Source organism: Erythrolamprus reginae, chromosome 1 (assembly GCF_031021105.1).
Source record: "Erythrolamprus reginae isolate rEryReg1 chromosome 1, rEryReg1.hap1, whole genome shotgun sequence".
NCBI lineage: Eukaryota > Metazoa > Chordata > Lepidosauria > Squamata > Dipsadidae > Erythrolamprus > Erythrolamprus reginae.
In genome coordinates this window covers 327049730-327075878 of record NC_091950.1, presented here as the reverse complement: position 1 = coordinate 327075878, position 26149 = coordinate 327049730, and the positions used below count along the sequence as shown (strand labels likewise).

Below are 26149 nucleotides of genomic sequence, written 5' to 3'. Positions count from 1 at the left end.
AACTTGTAAATGTATTACGTTGTAACTCCCCCCACCCCCCCACCCCAAAAAAACCCCCTAGATTTAAACTTTTTAAAAATCTTAAATAACACCAAGTCATTTTAGATAAAATTAAGTTGATAAAACAGTCAATTTGCTTACCACTCTTTCTTCTTCACAGGCTAAAACAGTATGCCAAGAGAAAAAATAAGTGCATATTTTCTCATCAAAAGAAATGAGAACTGGCTGACTGCCAGGCCCAGCATCCAACCTGCACACAAAGGTGAAATAGCTTGTGTACTTCAAAGCAGGATCTGCAGGACAGGACTCGCCTTCTTTGTAGACAAGTTTCAAAACTCCATCTTCATAGGTTAATGCTTTACTTAGTTGTCCAGCATTAATTGATGGCTGATGGCTACCTGTGACGCAAACTCCTATGAACAGAATTAATAGAGCAATGCTAGTGGATTTTTTTTTCTTTTTCCTTGGTTTTTGACAGAAGAAATATTGAGCCCAACACAATTACAGTGGTACCTCTACTGTAACTTTGGCAGCCCAGAAAAGTCCGAGATGCCTGGGATTAAAGGGGGAATGGCAGGAAAGTGGCCGAGCCTTCGTGCCGCTCTCAAATTTCCTGGGAAATTTTTCCGGGCTCGGGTTCTTAAGTAGAAAATGGCTCTTAAGAAGAGGCAAAAAAAATCTTGAACACCCGGTTCTTGTCTAGAAAAGTTCTTACGTAGAGGCGTTCTTAAGTAGAGGTACCACTGTAGTAGGGAAAATGCTACTTTATTAATACATTTTAAAAAGAGATATGCTTTTATGATTTTTATTTAAAAGACTATTATCTATTTTCCAGTGCTGGAATCAAGTTGTTTAATGATTCACTGAAGAGTCCTAATATAGTTTTGCTCTTCCAGACTTATTTCTTCAATATAAAGTAGGCAATTAAGGCTTACAATGCCCAACAGGAGGCTATGTAGGCTTCTTAACATCAGATTGTTGGGATAGTGTCTTCACCAGATCCACAATACAGCATGATATGCTGTGAACATGCACCTCCTCCCCACACACTTGTCTTGTATTAATCCCATTAACAATATAGTGAGTGGCTGTTTAAATATGGCATAATGGACTTCATGCTTGTAAAATATAGCGTGCCTATGCGCTCCAAAAATCATTTTACTGCTATCCCAGATAAATTTTGGAAACTAAGATAATCTGAGCCATGTAGCAAGTTTTGCAGTTATCTATTTTTTTAAAGTTACAGGTAGACCACAATTAGAGTAAGTCTGAATAGTGCAAAATTTGATTTAGTGTAATTTTTAAACTGATTTCAAACCACATTTAATGTAAGCCAGAATTCACTTAGTACAAAGCTGAAAATATGTAGCTGAAGCCACAGTTTGGGTTTTAAAAGCTTGTGCAAAATGGAGAAAAGGAAAGTTCAATTTGAAGAACTGCAGCAGAATACAGAAGATATTATATATACATTGGATGCAAATTTCTCTCCCTCTCTCTTTTTTTTTAACCATTATACAGTATTCCATTAGTAGAGTGGTATGGTGGCCTAGAGGTAGAGCTCTCGCCTCACAATCAGGAGGCTACGAGTTTGATCCTAGGTAGAGGTAATATTTCTCTCTCTGCGCATGATGAGAATATACTTGCTGAATATAACTCTGCATTGGCAACAGGAAAGGCATCCGGCCACTAAGCACTTAATTCCATTCGGTTGCCAAGACTCCAACCCGCAAGGGATTATGAGATCATTAAATGGAAATAATGACAGTACAGTAGTACCTCTAGATACGAGCTGCTCCACATGCGAGTATTCCAAGTTACGAGCTGAGACGCGAGCAAAATTTCTGTTCGACACCCAAGCTCAAATTCGGGATACGAGCCGAGCGTCCACTAGGTGGCGCAAGAATTCAATTTTTTCCAGTTATCTCAGCGCGAAAAGCCAAATCTAAATGCATTGGTTCGAGATACGAATTGATCGACATACGAGGTCGGCTCTGGCACGAATTAAACTCGTATATCGAGGTACCACTGTATTCCATTAATAAACATATAAACATTATGTTGAGTTTTAAAACTGCCTATTTCCATTGAGATGGAAACAATAATTCTGCTTCCCACAGAAAAATTTCTTCGAAATGTATATAGGTTAGTATAATATTGAGTATAGGAAATGGCAATATAAGATGTTGCAGAAAAGGAATATGACCTGTTCTACAATGTATATGTGACATATATTCTTTTTTTTTGTTTTCTTTTTTAAAATCAATAAAAACTTTTAAAAAGAGAAAAATCTCCTCGAATAGTATGAATTCAAACCATTTTGTGGGATTCATTAATGTACTAATTGAGACGTATGTGTAGATTATACGAATAGCTGATAAACTGGATATACCAGGAAGGAAGGAAAAGCTTACCCCAGGAGAAGAGCACACATCATTAGCCAGGTACTGTCCTACATTTTTATTGAAATGTACTTTACTACATTACTACTGCTACATCAAATCTCAATGGTAACATAGGTTTAAGGAAAAAAAGCATCACAACAATCTTTTTTCTTCCTATGTACCTGGGTTCAATGTCAGCATCTCAGCAAGTTAAAACTTACCACTGTTTCCACCGCAGGAAGTTTTAGGTTCATCACATACACTCAACTGGAGCATTCTCTGGTTCACAAAGTCTAAGAGAGTGTATCCAGCCTGTCTCTTTAAAGGATTAAGGTCAAAGAGTTGACCTGAAAGAAAACAGAAGAGGGAGGAAAAAAAGAAATATTAGTATGGAAAACACGTTTTTATTAAAACAATCAAGATGCTGAGTAAGCTGACTCCAGTAGAAGGACATAAAAAATTCAAAGCCAATATAAAAGTCATTCATTCGGGACTTTTGACATATTATTTATAAAAATAATAAAGATGGTATATATATATATATATATACCCACAGAATTTTAACATGAGCCCTAAACATAAGTGCATGCAGTGTAATGGTTTGCATCTCAATATAACCATAAGAATGAGACCCCAAGCCTTCCTGTCACTGCGGTCAAACAATATTTCATATTGTTGCGAGTGGTTCACGTTTGGCTCAGCTGGTCATGGATTTCGAGGACCAGGAGACGGAGCAATACTGGCATTGCAAGCCAGCGTTCTTGCCACCTGAGTTTGAGAGTGAGAGTGAGGGAAAGTTAGGGACTAAGGAACCACCAGAGACTGTAGAACCCTCAGTTAGGGTATTGTCTGAGTCAGAGGGCGATGAGGACTTTGATGATCAGGACCCTCTGTTAGATGCAAAAATAAGGAGGATGAGATCTAGATATTAATATCTCTCTAGAAGGGGTTCTTGGCGTTGATAAGATCTATGGGACATTTGGCCACACCTGGGCACTATATAAAGAAAGGCTGGGGTGTGGTAAACAACTTTCAGCATGGAGGACAGTCGCCCTGGAGCTGAGAACCTTTTCTGTCCCCATGGATTTCGATGCCTGCTTTTGCTTTGAGTCATATTTTCCCCTGGACTGTCTGAGTAAATTAGTTTAGAAAGAGACATCAGTCACGAAGATTTATGATTCTATTTTGGCTGGCATCCCTTATCTCCTGCTAATGATAGAAACCCCGGCTAACATCGCATTCCATTGAGTTAACCCTTGTATTGCAGAATGTTGTGTTACAAAGAGACTTTCCCTATAAGTACCTCTGAACCAAAGTGTGAGTGGGTCTTTATTCCTGATCTGGCCAGACAGGACACATATAATAACAATTATGGATTTTATTCTGTATAGATGTATAGATAGATGGATGGATGGATGGATGGATGGATGGATGGATGGATGGGATAGGATAGGATAGGATAGGATAGGATAGGATAGGATAGGATAGGATAGGATAGGATAGGATAGGATAGATAGATAGATAGATAGATAGATAGATAGATAGATAGATACATAGATACATACATAGATACATAGATACATAGATAGATAGATTTCATTATGACAGTTAGGATTGAAATTTCCATCACAAATCCAGTTTTAAAGCATGATGTTCCATGACTGCATCACTTAGTGACAGTAATCTCAGCAGTCCCCACTTCTGTGGTTAAACAAGGACCACTGGAAAGAGGCAGAAAACATGGCAAGCAGATCAAGACCTATGATGGGCCAGGTGATGTGTATGCAAGTAGGTGGGCATCATGGATGGGCACTGAGGACTGTGAGCAAGCATTATGGGATATTAAATGGGCAAGTGTCAGAAAAAAAAATTGAAAGAATGGGAACATACTACAGTGACTTGCAACCTCCTGCCAGCTTCCCCATTTTCTTTTTTCCCAATTGCTAAACCAGGCATGGGCGTGGCCAGAGCGATGCATCTGGCTCACAGACCTTGAGTTTGACAGTCCTGACATAGCTGCAGGATGCTACAAATGTTGCAATTGTGAATGACTGTACTGCCCTTTTCTTCTATGCAAGCTTCCTTTGAAATTATACGGTGTGCATATTTTCCTGCAATCAGATGCAATAGCAAATATTTCCAATTGTTTTGTTTTTTTTTTAAAGTGAGAAAGAGAGATATATCAATGGACATTTAAATGTATAATTTCTGGAACTCCGATCCCTTTGTTTCTCTCTGAGACAGCAGTAGCTGTAATGCAGTGCAGTTAGCTTCAAGGAAGTACCTTAATTTATAAAGCATACAGCTGAAGATTTTGCACAGCTGTAATTAATTCATTACTTGAAGAAAAAAAATGAGTACCATTACCATCAATGGAATTCTTATTTATGAAGAATGGGGAACATTGATCTCAATCAAGTTAAAAGAAAAATATTTTAATACATAAAAAATAATAATCCACATTATTAAAAGAGAATATTGATTAATATGTGCATGGCTGTCATAAGTCAATCATGCACTACAGTGATCCCTCGAGTATCGCGAGGGTTACGTTCCAAGACCCCTCGCGATACTCGATTTTTCGCAATATAGTGGTGCGGAAGTAAAAACACCATCTGCGCATGCGCGCCACTTTTCCATGGTGTTTTTACTTCCGCTACATACAGCTCCCCGCCCGCCCGCCGCTTGTCCGCCGCCTGCCCGCCCGCCGCCTGCCCGCCCGCCGCTTGTCCGCCCGCCGCTTGTCCGCCCGCCGCTTGTCCGGCGCCTGCCCGCCCGCCGCTTGTCCGCCCGCCGCTTGTCCGGCCGCCGCTTGTCCGGCGCCTGCCTGCCCGCCGCTTGTCTGCCCGCCGCTTGTCCGCCGCCTGCCCGCCCGCCGCTTGTCCGCCCGCCGCTTGTCCGCTGCCTGCCTGCCCACCGCTTGTCCGCCCGCCGCTTGTCCGCCGCCTGCCTGCCCGCCGCTTGTCCGCCCGCCGCTTGTCCACCCGCCACTCGTCCACCCGCCCGCTCGCCGCTACCGCCCCCTCTCACCGCCGAGTCCTCCTGCAGCAGCGGCCACCGTTCCCCGTAAGCACCCACCCGCCCGCCACTTGCCCGCCCGCCCGCTCATTCGCCGCTACCCGCCCCTCTCACCGCCGAGTCCAGCGCTGGCGGCCACCGTCCCCCGTAGGCACCCGCCCTCCCGCCGTCCCCCCCGAAAGAGATGAGAGAGGGAGGAAGAGAGTGTGAGAGAGGAAGAAAGAGAGAAGAGTGGAAGGAAGAGAGAGAGAAATGATAGAAAAAAAGACATCATCGGGTGAGAAAAACCATGGTACAGTATAGCAAAAAAACCGGGGAGTATTTTTAATTTATTATTTTTTGAAAAATCGCGATATAGCGTTTCGCGAAGATCGAGATCGCGAAAATCGAGGGATCACTGTAGTTCTAATTATTCTCAACTAAAAACTACAGAACAAAATATTTAGGAAAAAGAAAGCAGTATTTACCAAATACGGAGAGAAAGTGGATCTAAAAAATACCAAGAGGCGTATGGGTATAGAGATCAGAGGGCAACTTCCTTGCTGGTAAAAATAGAGGAATATGAGGATTATGCTAACAAAATTGCAGGATAGAAAAAATAATATTTTTTTCTAGATCGGAAAGTAACTGAGTCTAGTTATGTGAAAAAGCACTTGCTTCCTTTTCAATTTTTTAACCTTTTCTATCAATGAATGTTGTCACAGCTTTCTATGGGTCTCAACAAACCTCTCCCAAATTTATTAATGCAACCAACATGAAATATGCAATATCACCTCCTTAGATTTAGTAATTACCATATTTTTCAGACTATAAGGTGCACCAGTAAATAAGATGCACTAAGATTTTCAAGAGGTAAGAAAAAATAGTTTTTGTCATTCCCAGCACTCTGCAGGCCTCCCTATTCTTCTAGGCAACTGGCAAAAATGCCAGTTTTTGCAACAAATGGTCTGTTTTCCACCCGTTTTTCACAAAAATGGGGGGGGGGGGTTGCCTTCTCCAAGCTCCCAAAAGCACTCTGCAGGCCTCCTAGAGTCTCTGCATGGCCCATTTTTCACAAAAATGGGATGCGGAGTCAGAGGCTTTAGGAGGCAAAAAAATGGCTGTATTCGGTGTATAAGACGCACCAACATATCCACCCTCTTTTAGGGGGGAAAAGTTGTGTCTTATACTCTGAAAAACACGGTAGTTCTTCTATATTTTATTGTAATAACTGCAGCCAAACATTTTTGGTACTTAGTGATCAGTTATTTTGTGTTCCTATATGGGAATTATGGCCCATTCCTTCAGGAAAGCTGCTTCAGTTCAGTTAGCATTTGAAAAAACATTGAGGATTTTCTAGCATGAACTTCTATGGCATTAGACGTCAACTCTAATCCACTTTTCTACTTACTTACATTTAATCACCCTGCATTTAGAGAAAAGTATTACCTGTACGAGGGTTAGACACAGTGCAATTATTGTGCATATTGCTTTTCAGAGGACATGCAGCAGCGGTATACCATATAAAATTATATTCGCAATCCATGTGGGCTGTTACCAATTCTGGATTGGAATTCTGGAAGATAAAAAAAGGACAATATGAGTACAATCAAAGCTGATACACAATGGTTTGGTCGGTATTCAAGAAACAACTTTCCCACTTTGAAAAATAATGAAAACATGGCTAGCTGGGATCAGTTCATCTTTTTTCAGGGGTCACATAAAAATTGTGACTAATATTGATTAACTGGATAATGCTAATGAATTTACATTTTAAGACAGGTATAATTTCCACATACTTGAAGCATTATTACATCAGTATAACCGATGTTAAGGAATTCTGGAAGCATTGGTCAAATTTCTGGAAGATACCAGTTTGCCTATTATTACTTATAAAAGAGTTTTATAAAGCAGAAAACTTCACTTTCTTTGTTTTTTTTCTTCTTGCTACAAAACTCAAATAGCTGTAGCTAAATAACTGCTTCCTCCTAAGAAATGAAAAGATGGATTTTATTCCATGTGTTCTGCCCGGCTCTATGGTATGAGTCTCCTGAAAATTCAAGAGTACAAATTTCAGACACACACACACTTGAAAGTTCAAAAACAATGTTCTTTATCACAAAAATTCAAAAGAAACAAAGCACCCTTTTTGTATTGCAAAGAGCACTCGTCCCAAAACAACCTGGTAGTCTGTACAATCCCCTTAATCAGTCCTTAAGTACTTAGCTAACAGCTGTGAAGGAACGCCATAGCCCCCCTCCTTCCACGAAGTGAGACCCCCACACTTTGCTCTGCTTTGGTTTCAAAGTCGTGAAAAATCAACAAACAAAGTCTGGAAACAGCAAGGCACGGTCCTGAAGAAACAACGATGATATAATCTTCCACAACGGCCAAGCCAGCATGCTGCTATTTATATCAGCTGCTTTAATTACTGGAGCCCCACCCAAACACAGGTGGCCTCTCTTATCTCCTGTAATATTTCTTCAATTGGTCTCTTCGATGCATAATTCTGCACATCCGTGGGTCTAACACTTCCTCATCCGAATCGACCGAAGATAATGGAGATTGGCTTCCTGGGCTATGTGCCAAGCCCCCCTCTTCCAAGTCTCCCCCACCTTCTTCTTCATCCGAGGAAACTGCACTACCTGACTCTGTTGGCAATAAAACAGGCCTATGACATGTTGATGTTTCCCCTGCATCTACCTCCACATTCCTTGGGGCAGGAGCTGGGCCAGAGCCAACCACAACACCATGTAGAGGCAAATTTATGAAAATGAGATCGAAATAAGAATTGGGATTCTAATTCCAATTCTCCTATTTTCATAGGAGCCTATGAAATATTTTCATCAAGCCCTCCATAAATGAAACATACTTACATCTTTCTTTTCATCACATTTAAAGTGGATGGTTGCAGATTTGTTCCGGATATGGTCGCCACACTTCTCACCATTTATATATTTAAGAACAAAAATACCATTTTCCCATCTCAGTCCCTCAGACACTTCACCTAAGCTTATGTACTTAGAACCATTCATTAGGCAGGCTGCAGCACCTGGGGGACAAAAATCTAAATATGGAACAAACAAACAAAACAACAGTTAGAAAACTAATGTAATTTAGTATGGATACACACAGAAATTATACTTTAAAAATAGCATTAAAAAAAAAAATTCTGGATCTAGCCAAAAAAAGAAGGTTAATTCAGCATGAGACAATTCATTTTATAGATAAGATGTTATATAGACGAAGTCATTGCTCAGGGACTGTTTGCAATTACAGCGAACCCTTCAAAATCTACTTATGATCTGGTTCCGTTGCAGCGTCCTGGTGGTCATTTGCCTTTCCAACTAACTGCATGGACACTGCAGCATTCCACTCACCCATCTCCCTGGCTTGCACAATTCCAATCTGAGACATCATCACATCTGAATGGTAAGTAGTTGAGTGGCCAATAAATTTAAACAAAGGAATGTCTTTTCCAGAATCCTCATGGCTACCATACCAAATGCTATGTGATGTACCATATTTTTCAGAGTATAAGATGCACCTTAGTTTTTTTGGAGTAAAAAAAGGGGGGGGGAATCTACCTACCAGGTATTCATCTGGTATTCAACACTCTGTCTGATAGTGTGCTAGGGTTGAAAAAGCCTTTTTCAGAGGGAGTAGGAATGAAAGAAAGCCTGCAAAAACTTAGGGCGGGAAAAAACTTTCTTCAGAGGGAGTAGGAAGCTGGGAAGATCATTAGCACCTAGTTAGGGCTCGGGGGAAAAGCTTAGAAAAAGCTACATTCTAAGTATAAGACGCACCCAAATTTTCAGCAACGTTTAGGGAGGAAAAAGGTTCGTCTTATACTCTAAAAAATACATTTCTTAACTGCTTGTTCCTTTACTGTTAATTATTGAACCTAGAAGGCAGAAGCTAATCACCACATCTGTATCATTATTGCTAATTTTAAAACTGACCGTTCTGTTAACATTTATTGTTCTATCTTTATGTTTAATTTAATCACTGTTTTCGCTTTGCTTTTTAATTGTTTGTTACTGGAGCTTACAAACCCTTTGCATTTTCAGTTGTGAAATTATAATGTCATCAGCACAGTGCAAGCCAGTGATGTTTCTTCATCCAGTTTTAAAACCACGTTCTTCTTTTCCCATTCCAACTTCCCTTAATACATACTCAGCGTACAGGTAGTTCTAAAGTTACATCAGTAATTTGGACGAGAATTTAAATCGCTAAGAGATGCAGTCAAAAAATGCAATGTCACATGACAACATCACATAGCAACAGCAATCCTGCTATTCCGCAACACACACACTCAAATTGCCATCATCAGCCAAGTCGTTCTAGGCTTGGTCCCTCCCAAACCCAAATCTCAATTTTTCCAAGGTAAGGAAATGCCTCCCCTTCAATTATCCCCATTTCTTCCATCTTTGCCCTTCTGGCTTCCCTACACTTGTGGTGCAGCAAAGAGCCCCAGAACCACTCAACTAAGGGGCTTCTGGGTGTCCCAGCTCTGGGAACATCAGCTGCCCCAGCAACCTAGCCCAAAGATATAGCCAATGGAGAAAGCTACAGACAATCTATCTCAGTCTCAGCTGCCCCAGTAAATCCTAGCTTGACCCAATAGCATGGCACCAAGCTTACAATCTTCTGGCCGTTGTTTCACTGTCCAGATTTGTATAACTGATAATGAAATTTTATCCATTATCCATTACACATGGGAATTTACCAGGAGACAGATGGTAATTCAGGCATAAAAGGCTAGATTTAATTGAGCAAATGACTCACCACAAAGATACTGAATTATTTTGTTCGGAATCTGGTGGTACATTCAAAATTTTCTCCAAAACTTCTTATAAAACGTCTGAGTAAATAGCATACCCTTCCCCCCAATTCTTACCAGCTCCCACATGAGGTACTAATGATCTACAAACATTGATGTAGTATTTCTGCGAAGAGCTGATCTTTGAAATAACCTCCCAGTTTTTCTTTTGCTGGATCAGAGGAGAGAGATCATAGGAATTGCCATCACTATCTCTACAAAACAAGAAAAAAAAAACATTTAATGATAAATGAACAGAGGAAATATATTCAAGATGTAGACAACCTCTGTTACAAAAATCCAGGTCAAATGTTCAAAACAATCGTATTTACATACATTTTGAATGTATGCACAATTCTTTTGAATTCCTCTTTAACCACATAATTTCTAATGCACTACGATATTCAATGTTCTCCATCATCCAAACTGAACATTGGAGGGCTAGGGCTAAACCTTGTCCTAGCAAAGCAGTTTCTTGGCAAGAACAGCTGCCTGCAGAAGAAAATTGGGAAATTTGGAAATGTAGCAGCTAGAATGCAGTACTGCAGGCTTTTATTTATTATTTAGATTTGTATGCTGCCCCTCTCCGCAGACTCGGGGCGGCTACTTATGCTGACTGCCGGCTGCCTGCAAATTGGCAGTTTGAATCTCACCAGGATCAAGGTTGACTCAGCCTTCTATCCTTCTGAGGTGGGTAAAATGAGGCCCCAAATTGTTGGGGGGCAATTTGCTGATTCTGTAAACTGCTTAGAGAGGGCTGTAAGGCAGTATATAAGTCTAGGTGCTATTGCTAATAATAATAATAATAATAATAATAATAATAATAATAATAATAATAATAATAATTATTATTATTATTATTATTATTATTATTTATTAGATTTGTATGCGGCCCCCCTCCGAAGACTCGGGGCGGCTCACAACAGTAATAAACAGTATACAGTAAACAAATCTAATATTTAAAAAGAGATATCTAAAAAACCCATTATATAAAACCATACAACACAAGCGTACCATACATAAAACTATATAAGCCTGGGGAAAATGTTTCAATTCCCCCATGCCTGGTGGTATAGGTGGGTCCTAAGCAATTTACGAAAGACAACGATGGTGGAGGCAGTTCTAATCTCTGGGGAGAGTTAATTTCAGAGGGCCGGGGCCGCCACAGAGAAGGCTCTTCCCCTGGGCCCGCCAGACGACATTATTAAGTCAACGGGACCCGGAGAAGACCAACTCTGTGGGACCTTATCGGCCACTGGGATTCGTGCGGCAGAAGGCAGTCTCGGAGGTATTTATTATTTATTTATTTATTTATTACTTAGAATTGTATGCTGCCCCTCTCCGAAGATTATTCTTACAACCCTGACAGGCATACTGGAATATTGCAAGAAAAGACTTAAGCATTTGTCTCTATTTTTCATTATTACTATGTTAATTAATCCCTATTTTCTTTGAGTTAGACCAACCTTTTTTTGGCCATGCCCCACCTAAGCATCTCTAAAATCCTGATGTCCCTCCACCCTCGTGACATATAATTCAAAAAGTGAACTCCTACTCATGCGAAGGAAGCCTAAAAGGCTATTAACTTGGTTTAAAGAATGTTCCAATTGCCCCCATTAAAAGCAAATTGCCCCCCTGTGGGATGTGGCCCCCACATTGCGAACCACTGAGTTGGACAACACAATTTTATCTCGACAGCACTCAAATGTTACTCATGTACAAGTAAGGCTACAGTTACAGAAGAGGAAAACTCACGTTTTCAAAATGTCACAGCAAATCTTATATCTGGTATGGATTAAAGCAGTGTTTCCCAACCTTGGCAACTTGAAGATATTTGGACTTCAACTCCCAGAACTCCCCAGCCAGCATTCGCTGGCTGGGGAATTCTGGGAGTTGAAGTCCAAATATCTTCAAGTTGCCAAGGTTGGGAAACACTGGATTAAAGAACAGATCAATAAAATAGAAAATCCTAAAACACTGTGGGGAAAGACAACTTACTTATAGGAGCACTCCACAGATTTGGCAGGTGGGCAGGCCAAAGGGGTGTGCCATTCAAACATATAGGTGCAATCTTCGGTTTCCTTCAGAAATACTGGCTGTGGAAACAGATTTTTTTTTTAAAAAACTGTTGCATGCTCAAGATCACATCAGCACCAGAGCTGAAAATATTAAACCACCGATGGACATTTGGAAATGCATCCTCAAGCTCTTTTGCACAAGGGAGTGATTTCAGGACTGAAGTCTATTGGAGTGGAAGAAAGGAGACAAGGCCAGAAATGTGGGCTGGATTCTTCCCACGTAGAAAGTCTTGGCAATCTATCATCAAATTAACCAATCCTTTGACAGAACCTCTGTTCTAACCCAGCTCCCCAAATATGACGAACTCTCTGAATTTAACTCAAAGATTCCTTTATTTAGGGGCACCAGCAGCCCCAGCAAAAAGTTTCTCTCTCAACACCAGCTAACCAATCCGTCCTGAACATGAATAGTTATCCGCCACATCTATTCATCTTCACCCCACTACCGTTTATCCACAGAACTAGGATAGGGCTTCGCTAACAGAGGGGGCTCTTCCTTCCCAAGGATCGGCCCATGGATTTCCACTGGTCTCTTCTCATGTGCCTTCTGAGCATCTGCGCATCAGGCTCTGGACTCAGCTGTTCCTCCTCTTCCTCCTCAACCATATCGAGACCTGAGAGTTGTTGACTCTTCATCAGAGGGCTGACGGACTGCCCAGCCTCTGCCTCTGCCTCTCTCTCTCCTTATGCCAGCTCTATTCCCTCTTTCCCCTCATAACTCTCAGGTTGCCTTGATGCTGACCAGTAGCGGGTTCTAAAACCCTTTACATTTAAACATTTAAATATGTCAAACAGTTAAATAAGGTCCAGGAGGGAAGTGTTTTTAATAGGAAAGTGAACACAAGAACAAAGGGACACAATCTGAAGTTAGTTGGGGGAAAGATCAAAAGCAACATGAGAAAATATTATTTTACTGAAAGAGTAGTAGATCCTTGGAACAAACTTCCAGCAGACATGGTTGGTAAATCCACAGTAACTGAATTTAAACATGCCTGGAATAAACATATATCCATCCTAAGATAAAATACAGAATATAGTATAAGGGCAGACTAGATGGTTCATGAGGTCTTTTTCTGCCGTCAGTCTTCTATGTTTCTATGTTTACTACCGGTTTGCACTCCCACTTGCACACATGCGCAGAAGCATCCTGGGCAAGTGGGCAAAACCTCCCACCAATGTGCTACTGGTTCTTAGAATTGGGCCAAACCAGGAGCAACCCACCGCTTTTGTTGACCCTGACTCCCACGCCTCCGCCTCCTCGGATTTGGCTGCTGGAGGAGTTGGCAGCTGACAGACCACAACCTGTTCTTTCTTTAAACCAGGCATGTCTAACGTTTTGGCTTTACTGGGCCATATTGAGTGAAGAGGAATTAAATCGGGTTACATATACATATATAGGTAATATATAGAAATACACATAAGGTTAAAAGTTTATGATCTTGTGGGGCTGAGTTGCGAGCTCTCCAGGGCACATGTGGCCCAAGGGCTGAAGGTTGATGGATAGGGTAGGGTAGGATAGGGTAGGGTAGAGTAGAGTAGAGTAGAGTACAATAGAATAGAATAGAATAGAACAGAATAAATAGAATAGAATAGAATAGAATTATTTATTGGCCAAGTGTGATTTGGACACACAAGGAATTTGTCTTTAGTGCATATGCTCTCAGTGTACATAAAAGAAAATATACATTTGTCAAGAATCATGAGGTACAACACTTAATGATTGTCGCAGGGGTCAAATAAACAATCAGGAAACAATCACTATTAATAAAAATCTTAAGGATACAAGCAACAAGTTGCAGTCATACAATCATTAGTGGGAGGAAATGAATGATAGGAATGATGGGAAAAAACTAGTAGTAATAGTAGTGGAGATTTAGTAAATATTTTGACAATGTTGAGGGAATTATTTGTTTAGCAGAGTGATGGCATTCGGAGGGGGGGACTGTTCTTGTGTCTGTCTTGGTATGCAGTGCTCTGTAGGAATGTTTTGAGGATAGGAGTTGGAAGTTTATGTCCAAGATGCAAGGGGTCAGTAAATATTTTCACAGCCCCCTTTATGATGCCTGCTTTAAGCTATTGCAGTTTCAACATTTTTTTATTTCCATGCCATTTATTAGACTTGTTTCAATAAGATAATCAGAACATATATAAATAAGTGACGGCCACTGCAGCACAAAATTAATGGAAAAAAATGAGAGTGATATGACAAGAATGTATATAATTTATGTGCTTCAAGCAGGGTGATATTTTAAGACAAGCACTGCACAAGACAAAGCAATGGATAGGGTTAAGGTTAGGCCTGGAGAAAAGCTACATATGATTTCCTTTAAACTTAACTGAAATTAAAATTGAATTAATTAAATGGTGAAATTACATATATTTAATATTTTCCCTTCTGACACAGTGCAAAAAAAGGAGATTGCCTTTGATCATTAGCAACTTAACTTGCATCTGAGGACTCAGTATATACCTTTGTCCTTAACATGTTTTCTAACAGGCAGCTATTGGAATTATGCAACATTAATCTCTCACTGCATTTAATTTTTTGTATGGTTGATCTATACAGAGCTTCTTTCTCTTTCCAAGTTTAGACAACTGCCAAGCCACATTTAATTATTCTGGAACAGACTAAAATCCCCAAGTCTCCTTACCTGCAAATCAGGATTAGGATCACAGTAGAAAAATATGGCTGTCGATCTGTTATACACCTTGTGGCATGTCTCCCCACCAGTGTAGTATATCTTAAGTAATCCATTTTCATATGTCACTTTTTCAGTCTGCAAACCTAGTTACAGAAATGTGTATGACAAAATATTAAGAGAAACTTACTGAAAATTTAAAATTTCTAAGCATATGTATATGGAGAGAGAATGAGCTATTCCTAGCTGAAAGAAGATTCTTAGAGTTGTATCAAAAAACTAATAGAGTTATGTTTCTGGGAGAAAAGAATGGAAGTTTAACAATCCAGTTTTAATCACCAGCATACATTACCCCACCAAAACTTTCAATGCTAGTCTTTACATTAAGCTGAGCAAACACACACAACTTCCTGTATATTATTTGTTCAAGATATGCCAAAAATGTATCCATTCATTACAGACACAATCAATACATAAACATAAAATATTCTCCAGGGCTTTTCTCTATCCTCTTTTCTAAACGCTTCATCAGTTTCTCACTATTCAGTAATCTGGAGGCACACATTCTTTGTTTTGGAGTCCCACAATTCAAGACTGGGCATTATCACCATAATTGATAATTCATGAAGCACATTCATTTGCGGATACTCTTCTGTTGAGACTTGTCAGGCTTGGCTGTTCTTCTACAAGACCGCCTTCTGCCGCACGAATCCCAGAGGCCAATTAGGTCCCACAGAATTGGCCTTCTCTGGGTCCCGTCGACTAAACAATGTCATCTGGCGGGACCCAGAAGAAGAGCCTTCTCTGTGGCAGCCCCGGCCGTCTGGCATCAACTCCCCCCGGAGATTCGAACTGCCCCTATCCTCCTCGCCTTCCGCAAAATGCTGAAGACTCACCTCTGTCGCCAGGCATGGGGGAATTAATGCCCCCCCTTTCCTGACTTCTGTATTATGACTAGTTGGACTGAGTGTGTATGATTGTGTAGTTGATGGTTTTTTAGTGATGTCTTTTAAATTAGTTTTTAAATTTTTTAACATTAGATTTGTATTGTACTGTATTGCCGTTAATGTTGTGAGCCGCCCCGAGTCTTCGGAGAGAGGCGGCATACAAATCTAATAAATTATTACTTATTATTATTAATTATTGCATACCTTGAGGACTTGCTGGCTGTGGAAGCAGAACTACACAGCCAGTACAAATAAATATCAAGTTAGCTAGAGTAATATCAAATGTGGGGTTTCAAGTTCCATGAAGACATTTGCTTGGATAACAAATCAAGAGAACACTCTGAGAATGATCTTACCTGCTATTCTTTTAGCATGTGGCTCTTGTTTTTTAATTTGACATGATGACACAATACGTTCTCTGTTGCCCAATTGTCTGCAAGGCTCTGTTGCTAATCCATCACAAATTCTAAAGAAATAGTCGTATTCTTCGGTGCTGACTTTAATGTCATGCCCACGAAGCGGTGACAAGTTATATACATAACTATACCTTGGATCTTTCACTTGACAGTTCTCACCTTTAAAAAAAAAAACAAAGCCACAAGGGAAAAAGTTATGACCTAATACTGTAGAATGACATATAGTTATTTATTTAAGACAATAATTTAACTTTCTTGGACTATTAAAACTACTTTCACAGTAATAGATTATACAATGCAAGTTTCATAGAAACATAGAAAACATAGAAGACTGACGGCAGAAAAAGACCTCATGGTCCATCTAGTCTGCCCTTATACTATTTTCTGTAATCTATCTTAGGATGGATATATGTTTATCCCAGGAATGTTTAAATTCAGTTACTGTGGATTTATCCACCACATCTGTTGGAAGTTTGTTCCAAGGATCTACTACTCTTTCAGTAAAATAATATTTTCTCATGTTGCTTTTGATCTTTCCCCCAACTAACTTCAGATTGTGTCCCCTTGTTCTTGTGTTCACTTTCCTATTAAAAACACTTCCCTCCTGGACCTTATTTAACCCTTTAACATATTTAAATGTTTCGATCATGTCCCCCCTTTTCCTTCTGTCCTCCAGATTATACAGATTGAATTCATTAAGTCTTTCCTGATACGTTTTATGCTTAAGACCTTCCATCATTCTTGTAGCCTGTCTTTGGACCCGTTCAATTTTGTCAATATATTTTTGTAGGTGAGGTTTCTAAAGAAAAAAATGTTCTGTATGAAGCCACAAAGAAATATGAAGCCCCTGTGGTGGCACAGCAGTTTGAGTGCAGTGTTGCAGGCTGTCTCTGCCCACAGCCTAGAGTTCGATCCTGATGGGCTTAAGGCTGACTCAGCCCTCCATTCTTCCACGATTGGTAAAATGGGGATGCAGATTGTTGGGGGCAATATGCTGACTACTGTAAAACACTTAGAGAGATAGATTTGAGTGCTATTTCTATATAGCTGAACCATTCTAGGTATGATGCAGGTTGTCTGAATTAAACTTGGAACTGCTTGATTGTTCCAGGTTTTTGACCACAAAAAAATTGAATGGGCGGGACTTATGGGGCAAGTAGTGCAAGGCTGGTGCATCCGTTTGCATGCCTGTGCACCATCAACATCCTTTCCATTACCTTCTCTTAATGACTACTCTTGTTTTTTTCTTCCTCTCCTCACTCTGAAACTATATGGCCAGAGGATATTACTAAAAAGCAAACTTCCTTTTTCCTATATATTTTACAGTATATAACTGGAAATACAAAAATATTACATCTCTAACAGTACAGACAATTGTTTAGTTATATACTTCCGTTCCAAAAGCACCTGCATCACCTGTTTCCTGAATATATTACATGCATCACACACACACATGGAAAAAGTGAGGCCATGAGAGGGGTGTGGCCAAGCACTGTGGCGATACAGAGTTCCCCTCATTCTGTAGGAGAATCCCGATATCCCTGTCGCCTGTAGGGGTGGTGAAGAAGTGGGACACCACTGGCGAGCTGAAGGGGTTGGCAACCCCCCCAGAAAGCCGGCTTGGAGCCCATGACCAGCGGCAATGGGAAATGGCTTGTAAAAGCCATCCAAGCCGCAGCAGCCACTAAAACCCAACCCTAGAAAAATTCTGAAAACTTTTTGAATTAACCACGAATTAAGAAAGAATTGGTTAGATCTATATTGATTATTACCATTTTTAAAATATACAAAGATATTGAATAAAAAAAGAAATAGAGTATGGTATTAAGTAGGTGTTCCATCTCCTGATGAGAGGCTTCACATTAACTGTTCACCAGTGGCTATTTACTCAGCTGTTGACCTTGAAATGAGAGCTTATCTTAATAAACACAAAGCACTGGTTATTTTGTCTCTAATTGTTATAAAAAAGTATTCTCATCTACTGGCTGACTAAACTTTAAATGAATTTGGAAAGGCTACATTAAATACCGAAATGGTTACTGTATTTGGCACAGAGAAAAGTAATTTGCATTAGGCTGTTGGAAGATACTTTTAGGTAGCTGGATTTATTATAAAGGTTTGTGATTTCTGACATTGACAATACTGAGGCAAGTAAATTTGAGGATTTTGCAGTTTTTTTCAAAGATCATTGTGAAGACTTAAAGGGAGAAGAAATTCGAAGATGGGATCAGAAGGAAGATACAAAAAGTTTTGGACAAAAATGAGATTTCTAAATAATAACAACAAAGACTGAAAATAATGGCAAATATAAAGCAGAAGAGTTGGAAAAGAAGAAAAATCAGAGGAGGGTGATCAGATGGAAGAAAATATCAACAATTACGGAGACAAGAAGAATGAAGATTTTAAAAATGGACAGATTATTTATTATGGTGATTATATTGGATTGATTAGTGATGTGGAAGGAGATTATATTGGATTGATTAGTGATGTGGAGAATTATAGAGATAAAAGGAAAGAAGATTTTGAAAATGGCTATTTTTCATGTTATGATTACACTGAGACAAACAATGATAAGAAAAGGATAGGGCATGGGCAGAAGTATTGGATATGGGCAAGTTAAAAAGGAAGAAGGAAATGAACAAAGTGATTGGAAGGGAATGCACACAAACAATATTCATAAAGAGGAGAAGGGGGAAAAGAAAACGGAAAGAAATTGGGGGTATAAAGAAAAAAGAAAGAAACTTGGGGAGTTTAGAAAAAGAGAATGGAAGTTTAAAGAAAATGGATGATTGGGTTCTTTTTTTTTTCTTTTTTTTTGCAAATCTTTTTATTGTTTTATAGATACATATATCACAATTTGTTTATACAGTTTACAGGTCTTATCCAACTTTTTTACCGGTTACAGTTGTTACAGTGATCTCTCGATTAGCGCGGGGGTTACGTTCCAAGACCTCCCGCGCTAATCGATTTCCGCATTATAGTGGTGCGGAAGTAAAAAACACCATCTACGCATGCGCACCATTTTTTTCATGGCCGCACATGCGTAGATGGTGGAGTTTGCATGTGGGCGGCGGGGAAGACCAAGGGAAGGTTCCTTCAGCCGCCCAACAGCTGATCTGCTCCGCAGCGAGGAGCCGAAGATGGGGTAAAGGCAAAGGGGAAACCCCATCTTCGGCTCCTCGCTGCTGCCGCGCTGCGGAGCGGATCAGGTGTTGGGCGGCTGAAGGAACCTTCCCTTGGTCTTCTCGCCGCCCAGGCAAAGGGGAAACCCCAAGATCACTTGCTGCTTGCCGCTTGCCGTATTGCAGCTTGGAGCCTTGCTTCACCTCCTTCGCTGCAATACGGCAAGCGGCAAGCGATCTTGGGGTTTCCCCTTTGCCTGGGCGGCGCTGGGGCCATGCGGAGCCGCTCATCTAGGGGGGCGTGGACCGGCAAGGTGCCCTCCGCTCTCTCTCTTTCTCTCCCTGTTACCGGTGTGGTATAAGAGAGAGAAAGAAAGAGAAAGGAGGGCGACTTGCCAGTCCACGCCCCCCTGGATGAGCGGCCCCGCATGGCCCCAGCGCCGGACTCCGCCGTTGCCTCCGCCCTTGTTCGGCTCTGCAGCTGAGAGGCCACGTCCACCCCCTCCTCGGTGTCCCCGGCACCCAGCATCCCCACGCCGCCTCCACCTCCCGGTAATGCGCCCGACCTCTGCCTCTCTCTTTCTCTCTCATATACCACGCCGGCAACAGGGAGAGAAAGAGAGAGAGAACTAGCGCGGACTTATTTTTTAATTAATATTTTTTGAAAAACCGCGTTGCAGCGTTTTGCGCTAATCGAGACCGTGCTAATCGAGGGATCACTGTACAGTGGTACCTCGAGATACGAGTTTAATTCGTTCCGGACCTGGGCTCTTAAGTCGAGCAGCTCTTATCTCGAACGACTTTTCCCCATAGGAATTAATGTAAATAATTTTAATTGGTTCCAGCCCTCAAAAAACTCACAAAGTTAGTCTAAATTATGCAGAAAGACATGTTTTTAATGAAGAAATGTACATGTACATATAAATGAATAATGAAGTTTCTTTCACTTAACTTGTAAACTTTCTTAAACTTTTAAATTTACATATGTTCAACTTCTCTGCCACCCAATCCTGTAGGACAGAGGTCCCCAACCCTTTTTGCACCAGGGACCGGCTTTAAGCGATCAAGAGAGGAATGGGTGAATGAATGGACGGAGGGTGGGAAGGAAGGAAGGAAAGAGGGAAGGGACAGGAACAGAGGAAGGAAGCAAGGAAACTTATGAAAGGGGAGAGTAAGAGAGGAATGAGTGAAGGGAGGGAGGGAGGGAGGGAAGAAGGTGGGAAGGAGAAAGAAAAGAAGAAATAGAGGAAGGGAAGGTAAAAGAGAGAAAGAAAAAGAGCAAGAAAGAAAGCTGCAAGCACCGCCCCGAGCCCCCCAGGCCGGCTGCAACCTTTTAAAACACGCGCGCCGCTTCACAGCTGTCTCCTGAAGCAGAACGCGGAAGTTAGCGTTTGGCTTCAGGAGACAGCTCCTTGGCGCTTGTATCTCGAATTTGGGCTTGTAAGTAGAACAAAAATATCTCTCCCCTCCCAGCTCTTATCTCGAGTTGCTCTTAAGTAGAGCAGCTCTTATGTCGGGGTTCCACTGTATATGGATAATATTAACTTAATACTATGCAATGCAAAACAGGGTAAAAACATTCAAATGGTATTTTCATTTTTTTTTTAAGGTTTGTACTGCTATTTTGTATAAGGTTATACAAATCTTTTCCTTTGAATCCACTCGTGCCAATTATTCCACATGCTTTTAGTTTCGTTGATTCTGTTTCCCTTAAGTAGGTTTGTCAATTTATCCATTTCTGCACATGTATATATTTTTTCTATTATTAAATTTATATTGGGGGTCTGTTTGTTCTTCCAATTGTTCTGATTGGGTTCTTATTATAGAACAATTTCTGTTTGCTTTTTTTCAGTATTACTTTAGGTATCACAAACAATTTAATATAAGCAAATATATATAAAAACTTAAAATTGTTAAACATTTACATGGATTAGGAGGAAGAAATATAAGTGAAACTAATGGAATATATCAATGGGATATAAATTGATATAGACTTCACTAATTGACTAAATTTAAAATTGGTAAATATTTATGTTATTAAAATAAAGATTGATCATAAGTAAAGTAAATGTTATTATAATGTGAATTTAAAAAGTGAGACCATCTCTTCTGGCCCATCTCTGGCCCATAACAAATACTGAAGGCTCCAATTCCCAAAACTAAAAGGTGGAATTAGGTTATGAACAACGTTTTACTTAATTTACATTAAAAACTAAAAAAATAGTTAATATTAGCAGCTGTAACTTGAAAACAATTTTGGAGATAGAATATAATATGTATAATCATATTGCTCCTCTATGAAATATTTTGAAGTTAAGACTTCTGCCATATACACAAATTAGAAAAGAACTAATGGGGCAAGGTCAAGATAGTACCTGCCTTTCAACAGGCATATTAAACTTATTCATGAGTTTTAGATATCTAGGTTGAAGAACAAAACTCTTTTAGGTATTTATACTTACCTTCTGCTCTGTGCACAGGGCAAGCTGCTAGTGTTCTCCAGAGAAATACAAACTCACAGTCTTTTTCATATTGAAACACTGGTGATCCCTAAAAATAAAAATGAATAATGTGACAGGCTTCATGCATGAACTTATGATTCTCCTATATGCTACTAAATAACCATTTTCTGATTCATTGGTAATTATTCTATTCAAATTGTCCAAAAAACCCCCAAAACCTGGGAACCTGAGAATTTTCATTTTTGACCTAACATTTTACAACCCAACAGAAGAACTAATCAGTATTGCTACATGACAGACATACTGTATTTTTCAGAGTATAACATGCACCCCCACCTCTCCAAGAGGGTGGAAATGTTGGTGTGTCTTATACACTGAATAATGCCATCATGGACCTCACAAAGCCTCACCCCCATGTCCCATTTTTTGAACATTGGGTGTGCAGAGGGTTTGGGAGGCCTGTAGAGTGCTCCTGAGGACTGGAGGATGATGCAAAACACCCTCGTTTAAAAAAAAAAAAGGCAAAAAATTGGCTGATTTTCCCCCCCAAAAAATGGGGGCATTTCTGCCTTCCCCAGCCCCCAGAAGCATTCTGTAAGCTTCCCAAACTCTCTGCACATCGCAATTTTGCAAAAAAGGGTGAAAAAGGGCCATTTTTTGGTTTGCAAAATATGGGTGAAAAACAGGCCATTTTTCATGAAGCAGGGGCGTTTTTACCTTCCCCCAGCCCCCAGGAGCACTCTGAAAGCTTCCCAAACCCTCTGTGTGCCCATTTTCTGCAAAAACGGGTGAAAAATGGGTCCATTTTGGCAAAACATTGGTCCATTTTTCCAAAGAATGGAGTGTGCAGAGGGTTTGGGAGGCATGAAGAATGCTCCTGGGGGTTGGTGGAAGGTAAAAATGCCCCATTTTTTGCAAAAAACAGGGCGCCCAGAGGGTTTGGGAGGCTTGCAAAGTACTCCTGGAAGCTGGGAGGATAAAAACTTTTCTACTTCTTACTCTGAGTCTTTGGAGAGGGGCGGCATACAAATCTAATAAATTATTTTTATTGTTGTTGTTGTTGTTGTTGCTGCTGTTGTTGTTGTTGTTGTTGTTGTTGTTATTATTATTATTATTATTATTATTATTATTATTATGAAATCTTGGGTGTGTTTTATACACCGGTGCATCTTATAGTACGAAAAATATGGTAATCTATATCAGGGGTCTCCAACCGCCGGTCCGCGGACCGGGACCGGGCCGTTGGGGGTTTTCAGCCGGTCCGCGGTGCCAGGGCCCCCTCGGCCTTTCCGCGCTGCCCATCGCCCGCCCGATTTGCCCCCTCTGCTCCTCTGCCACCTCCTGCCTTTCACCGCAGCTCCTCCCGCACCCGGAACGCACGCCCTGCCCGCCTCACATTTGCCGAGAGGACTTTCGCCCCGGGCTCTCAGCAAGGGGGCTGCATGAGAGGCGGGGCCGGCGGAAGGTGATATTCAATGTCGGGGGCGCACGGGCAGTTTTGCGCGCGCTCCCTATCTCCCTGCTAGCCCACTCGGAATACGTATTCAAAATAAGAAAAGCCTTTGCCGGCAAAGGCTTTTCTTATTTTGAATACGTATTCCGAGTGGGCTAGCAGGGAGATAGGGAGCGCGCGCAAAACCGCCCGTGCGCCCCCGACATTGAATATCACCTTCCGCCGGCCCCGCCTCTCATGCAAACCCCCTTGCTGAGAGCCCGGGGCGAAAGTCCTCTCGGCAAATGTGAGGCGGGCAGGGCGTGCGCACGTCACCGCTGAGAAGAACGGAGAGAGAACGAGAGTGAGTGAAAGCAACAGACAGCAAGATAGAGAGAAAGTGAGAAAGAGAGAGTGAGAGAAAGGGGGGGAGAGAAAGAGATAGCAAGAGAGAGAGAACAAGAGAGAGAAAGAGCGTGAGAAACAAAACAAGAGAGAAAGAGTGAGAGAGAGAGAAAGCAAAAGAGACAGAAAGAAAACAAGAGAGAGAAAGTGAGAAGAAGAGAGAGAAAGAGGGGGAGAGAGAGAGAAAGAGAAAGGGGGAGAGAGGGAAAGAGAGGGAGAAAGAGAGGGAAAGGGGGGAGAGATAGCAAGAGAGGGAGAGAGAAAGAGAGAGGGAAAGGGGGAGAGAGGGGGGAGAGAAAGAGGAGATAAAGGAAGAGGAGAGAGAGAAAGGAAGAGAAAGAAAGAAAGAGGGATAGAAAGAGAGAGAGAGTGAGAGATGCTCAGTGAGCCTTTCTTTGAAGTTGCCTTTCTTTCTTTCTTTCTTTCTCTTTCTTTCTTTCTTTCTTGCTCTTTTTCTTTCTCTCTTTTACCTTTCCTTCCTCTATTTCTTTTCTTTCTCCTTCCTACCTTCTTCCCTCCCTCCCTCCAGTCCTTCCTCTCTTACTCTCCCCTTTCATAAGTTTCCTTGCTTCCTTCCTCTGTTCCTGTCCCTTCCCTCTTTCCTTCTTTCTTCCTTCCTTCCTTCCTTTCCTCCCTTCCTTTCCTCCCTCCATTTCTTGCTTTCCTTTTCCTTCCTCCCTTCTTTCCTCCCTCATTCCCTTCTTTCACTCCTTCCTCTCTTACTCTCCCCTTTCACACCTTTCTTTGCTTCTTTGCACCCTTCTTCTGTTCCTGTATCTTCCCTCTTTCCTTCCTTCCTTCCCACCCTCCGTCCATTCATTCACCCATTCCTCTCTTGATCGCCCCTTTTACGGCGCCGCTGACAGCTAGCTCCCCCCCCCCCACCGGGCCATGGAAAACTGGTCTAGCTGAAAGCCGGTCCCTGGTGCAAAAAAGGTTGGGGACCTCTGATCTATATTGTGGGGCAATGTGTTTAGCTGCATCCCCATTTTAAATATATTTGCAGCAGAACCACAGTAATGATTGTTGGGAAGGTGACATGATTCTCAATTTACAGACATTTCATCACATACTGACTGTTTTTATAACCTATGGAAGCAGCCTTTGTTCTCGTAATACACTGGCTTCTTTAGAGAAGTAATAAAGCGTATTTATTCATCAAATTTGGAGACTGCCCATTCCACTCACACAGGTATTCTGGGTGATATACAATTAAAACATAAAAACCATATAAATATTTTGGTCCCATAGGGGGCAGTTAAAATAGGAATAAAGTAATAAAAGTAAAAAAGAGGGGGGAGGTCCTTCAAAGTGCTAACCCATTCCAAGTGGTCTGTAAGCCCTAAGTGAGTCAGCAGAGCCAGGTTTTTCAAAACATATCTAAACACCTATCTATCTATTGTCTACATTGTCTTTACCAATCTTTCTTGCATTGTTTTCCTTCCCTCTTCCTCTGTTAGCTTAGCTCCAACTTCATTCAAATGCAGAATTAACAATAATAATTAACCAAGTGATTTGAATCTCAACTCTTGGCCATACTGCCTCTGTAGATCACACCATCAAATATTGGTATTGGAAGCGAGGGAGAAGGGGAGGGAAGGAAGGGAAGGAAGGCTAAGACTCTGAACTGTTAAACCTAAATAAATAAACTTCTCATCAACCTATATTGCCACATCTCCGAGGCTCTCTCTGAAGTGGAAAAATGGAAATGAATGTTCAAATTCAAATATGTACTGCTCAATATGAAATTGTCATTTTTAAACAATGAGAAAAAACAGCGCCTTTTATTTTATTTTACTTTAAATTTAGCATCCTATTTTAGCAACTATGATTTCAAATAGGAAGCATTCACTGATTAGTTCCTCTAAATTTATTTTTACACCTTTATAAGCAGAAGAAAGTTTGCGAAGCTATTCCACCCAAATCAACTACATACATTCATATGACACAGGTACAATATCTTATTACTTTTGGAGTCCCTGATTCTCTTCAGGTGTAGAGGAAGGTGGGGGGAAAGTGTTTAAAAAAGACTGCTCTAAGAGAGCCTTGACAGAATCCAAAGGAGTCATCTGTGAAAGGGATAATTTGCAACTGTACACTCAAGTTTCTTCTAACCAAAGCCTTTGAGGTTAGAAAAAAATGCAGTCTTGAAAAATGCATCTATGCACAATTATTTGATAAATACTCACCACCCAGAGTCCACAAGAAGTTGGGCGGCTTAGAAATTTAAATAGGTAAGTAGATGTCAGGCTGAAAGCCGTCTTGTGGAGTTAGAGGCTTTGGTCTTCCACAGTAACACAGTATAGTAGTACCTCTAGATACGAGCTGCTCTACATGCGAGTATTTCAAGATACGAGCCACGAGGGGAGAGACATTTCTGTTCTAGTTTCGAGCTCAAATTCGGGATACTAGTCGAGCGTCCACTAGGTGGCGCAAGAATCCTTGCTT

At 40.9% G+C, this 26149-nt stretch overlaps 1 protein-coding gene across 3 annotated transcripts in view; it reads right to left on the bottom strand.

The window, feature by feature from the left end:
* IGF2R (insulin like growth factor 2 receptor) overlaps positions 1-26149 on the bottom strand; it is a 126876-nt gene that overhangs the window by 39631 nt on the left and 61096 nt on the right. For all 3 annotated transcript variants that reach the window (XM_070733800.1, XM_070733799.1, XM_070733801.1), the window contains exons 26-34: positions 21865-21952; positions 16221-16439; positions 14930-15063; positions 12199-12296; positions 10279-10415; positions 8255-8445; positions 6828-6954; positions 2603-2728; positions 142-413 (exon numbers count right to left, since the gene is read on the bottom strand). In XM_070733800.1, the coding sequence (XP_070589901.1) occupies positions 142-413; positions 2603-2728; positions 6828-6954; positions 8255-8445; positions 10279-10415; positions 12199-12296; positions 14930-15063; positions 16221-16439; positions 21865-21952 (1392 nt within the window). The remainder of the gene's footprint in view (positions 1-141; positions 414-2602; positions 2729-6827; positions 6955-8254; positions 8446-10278; positions 10416-12198; positions 12297-14929; positions 15064-16220; positions 16440-21864; positions 21953-26149) is intronic.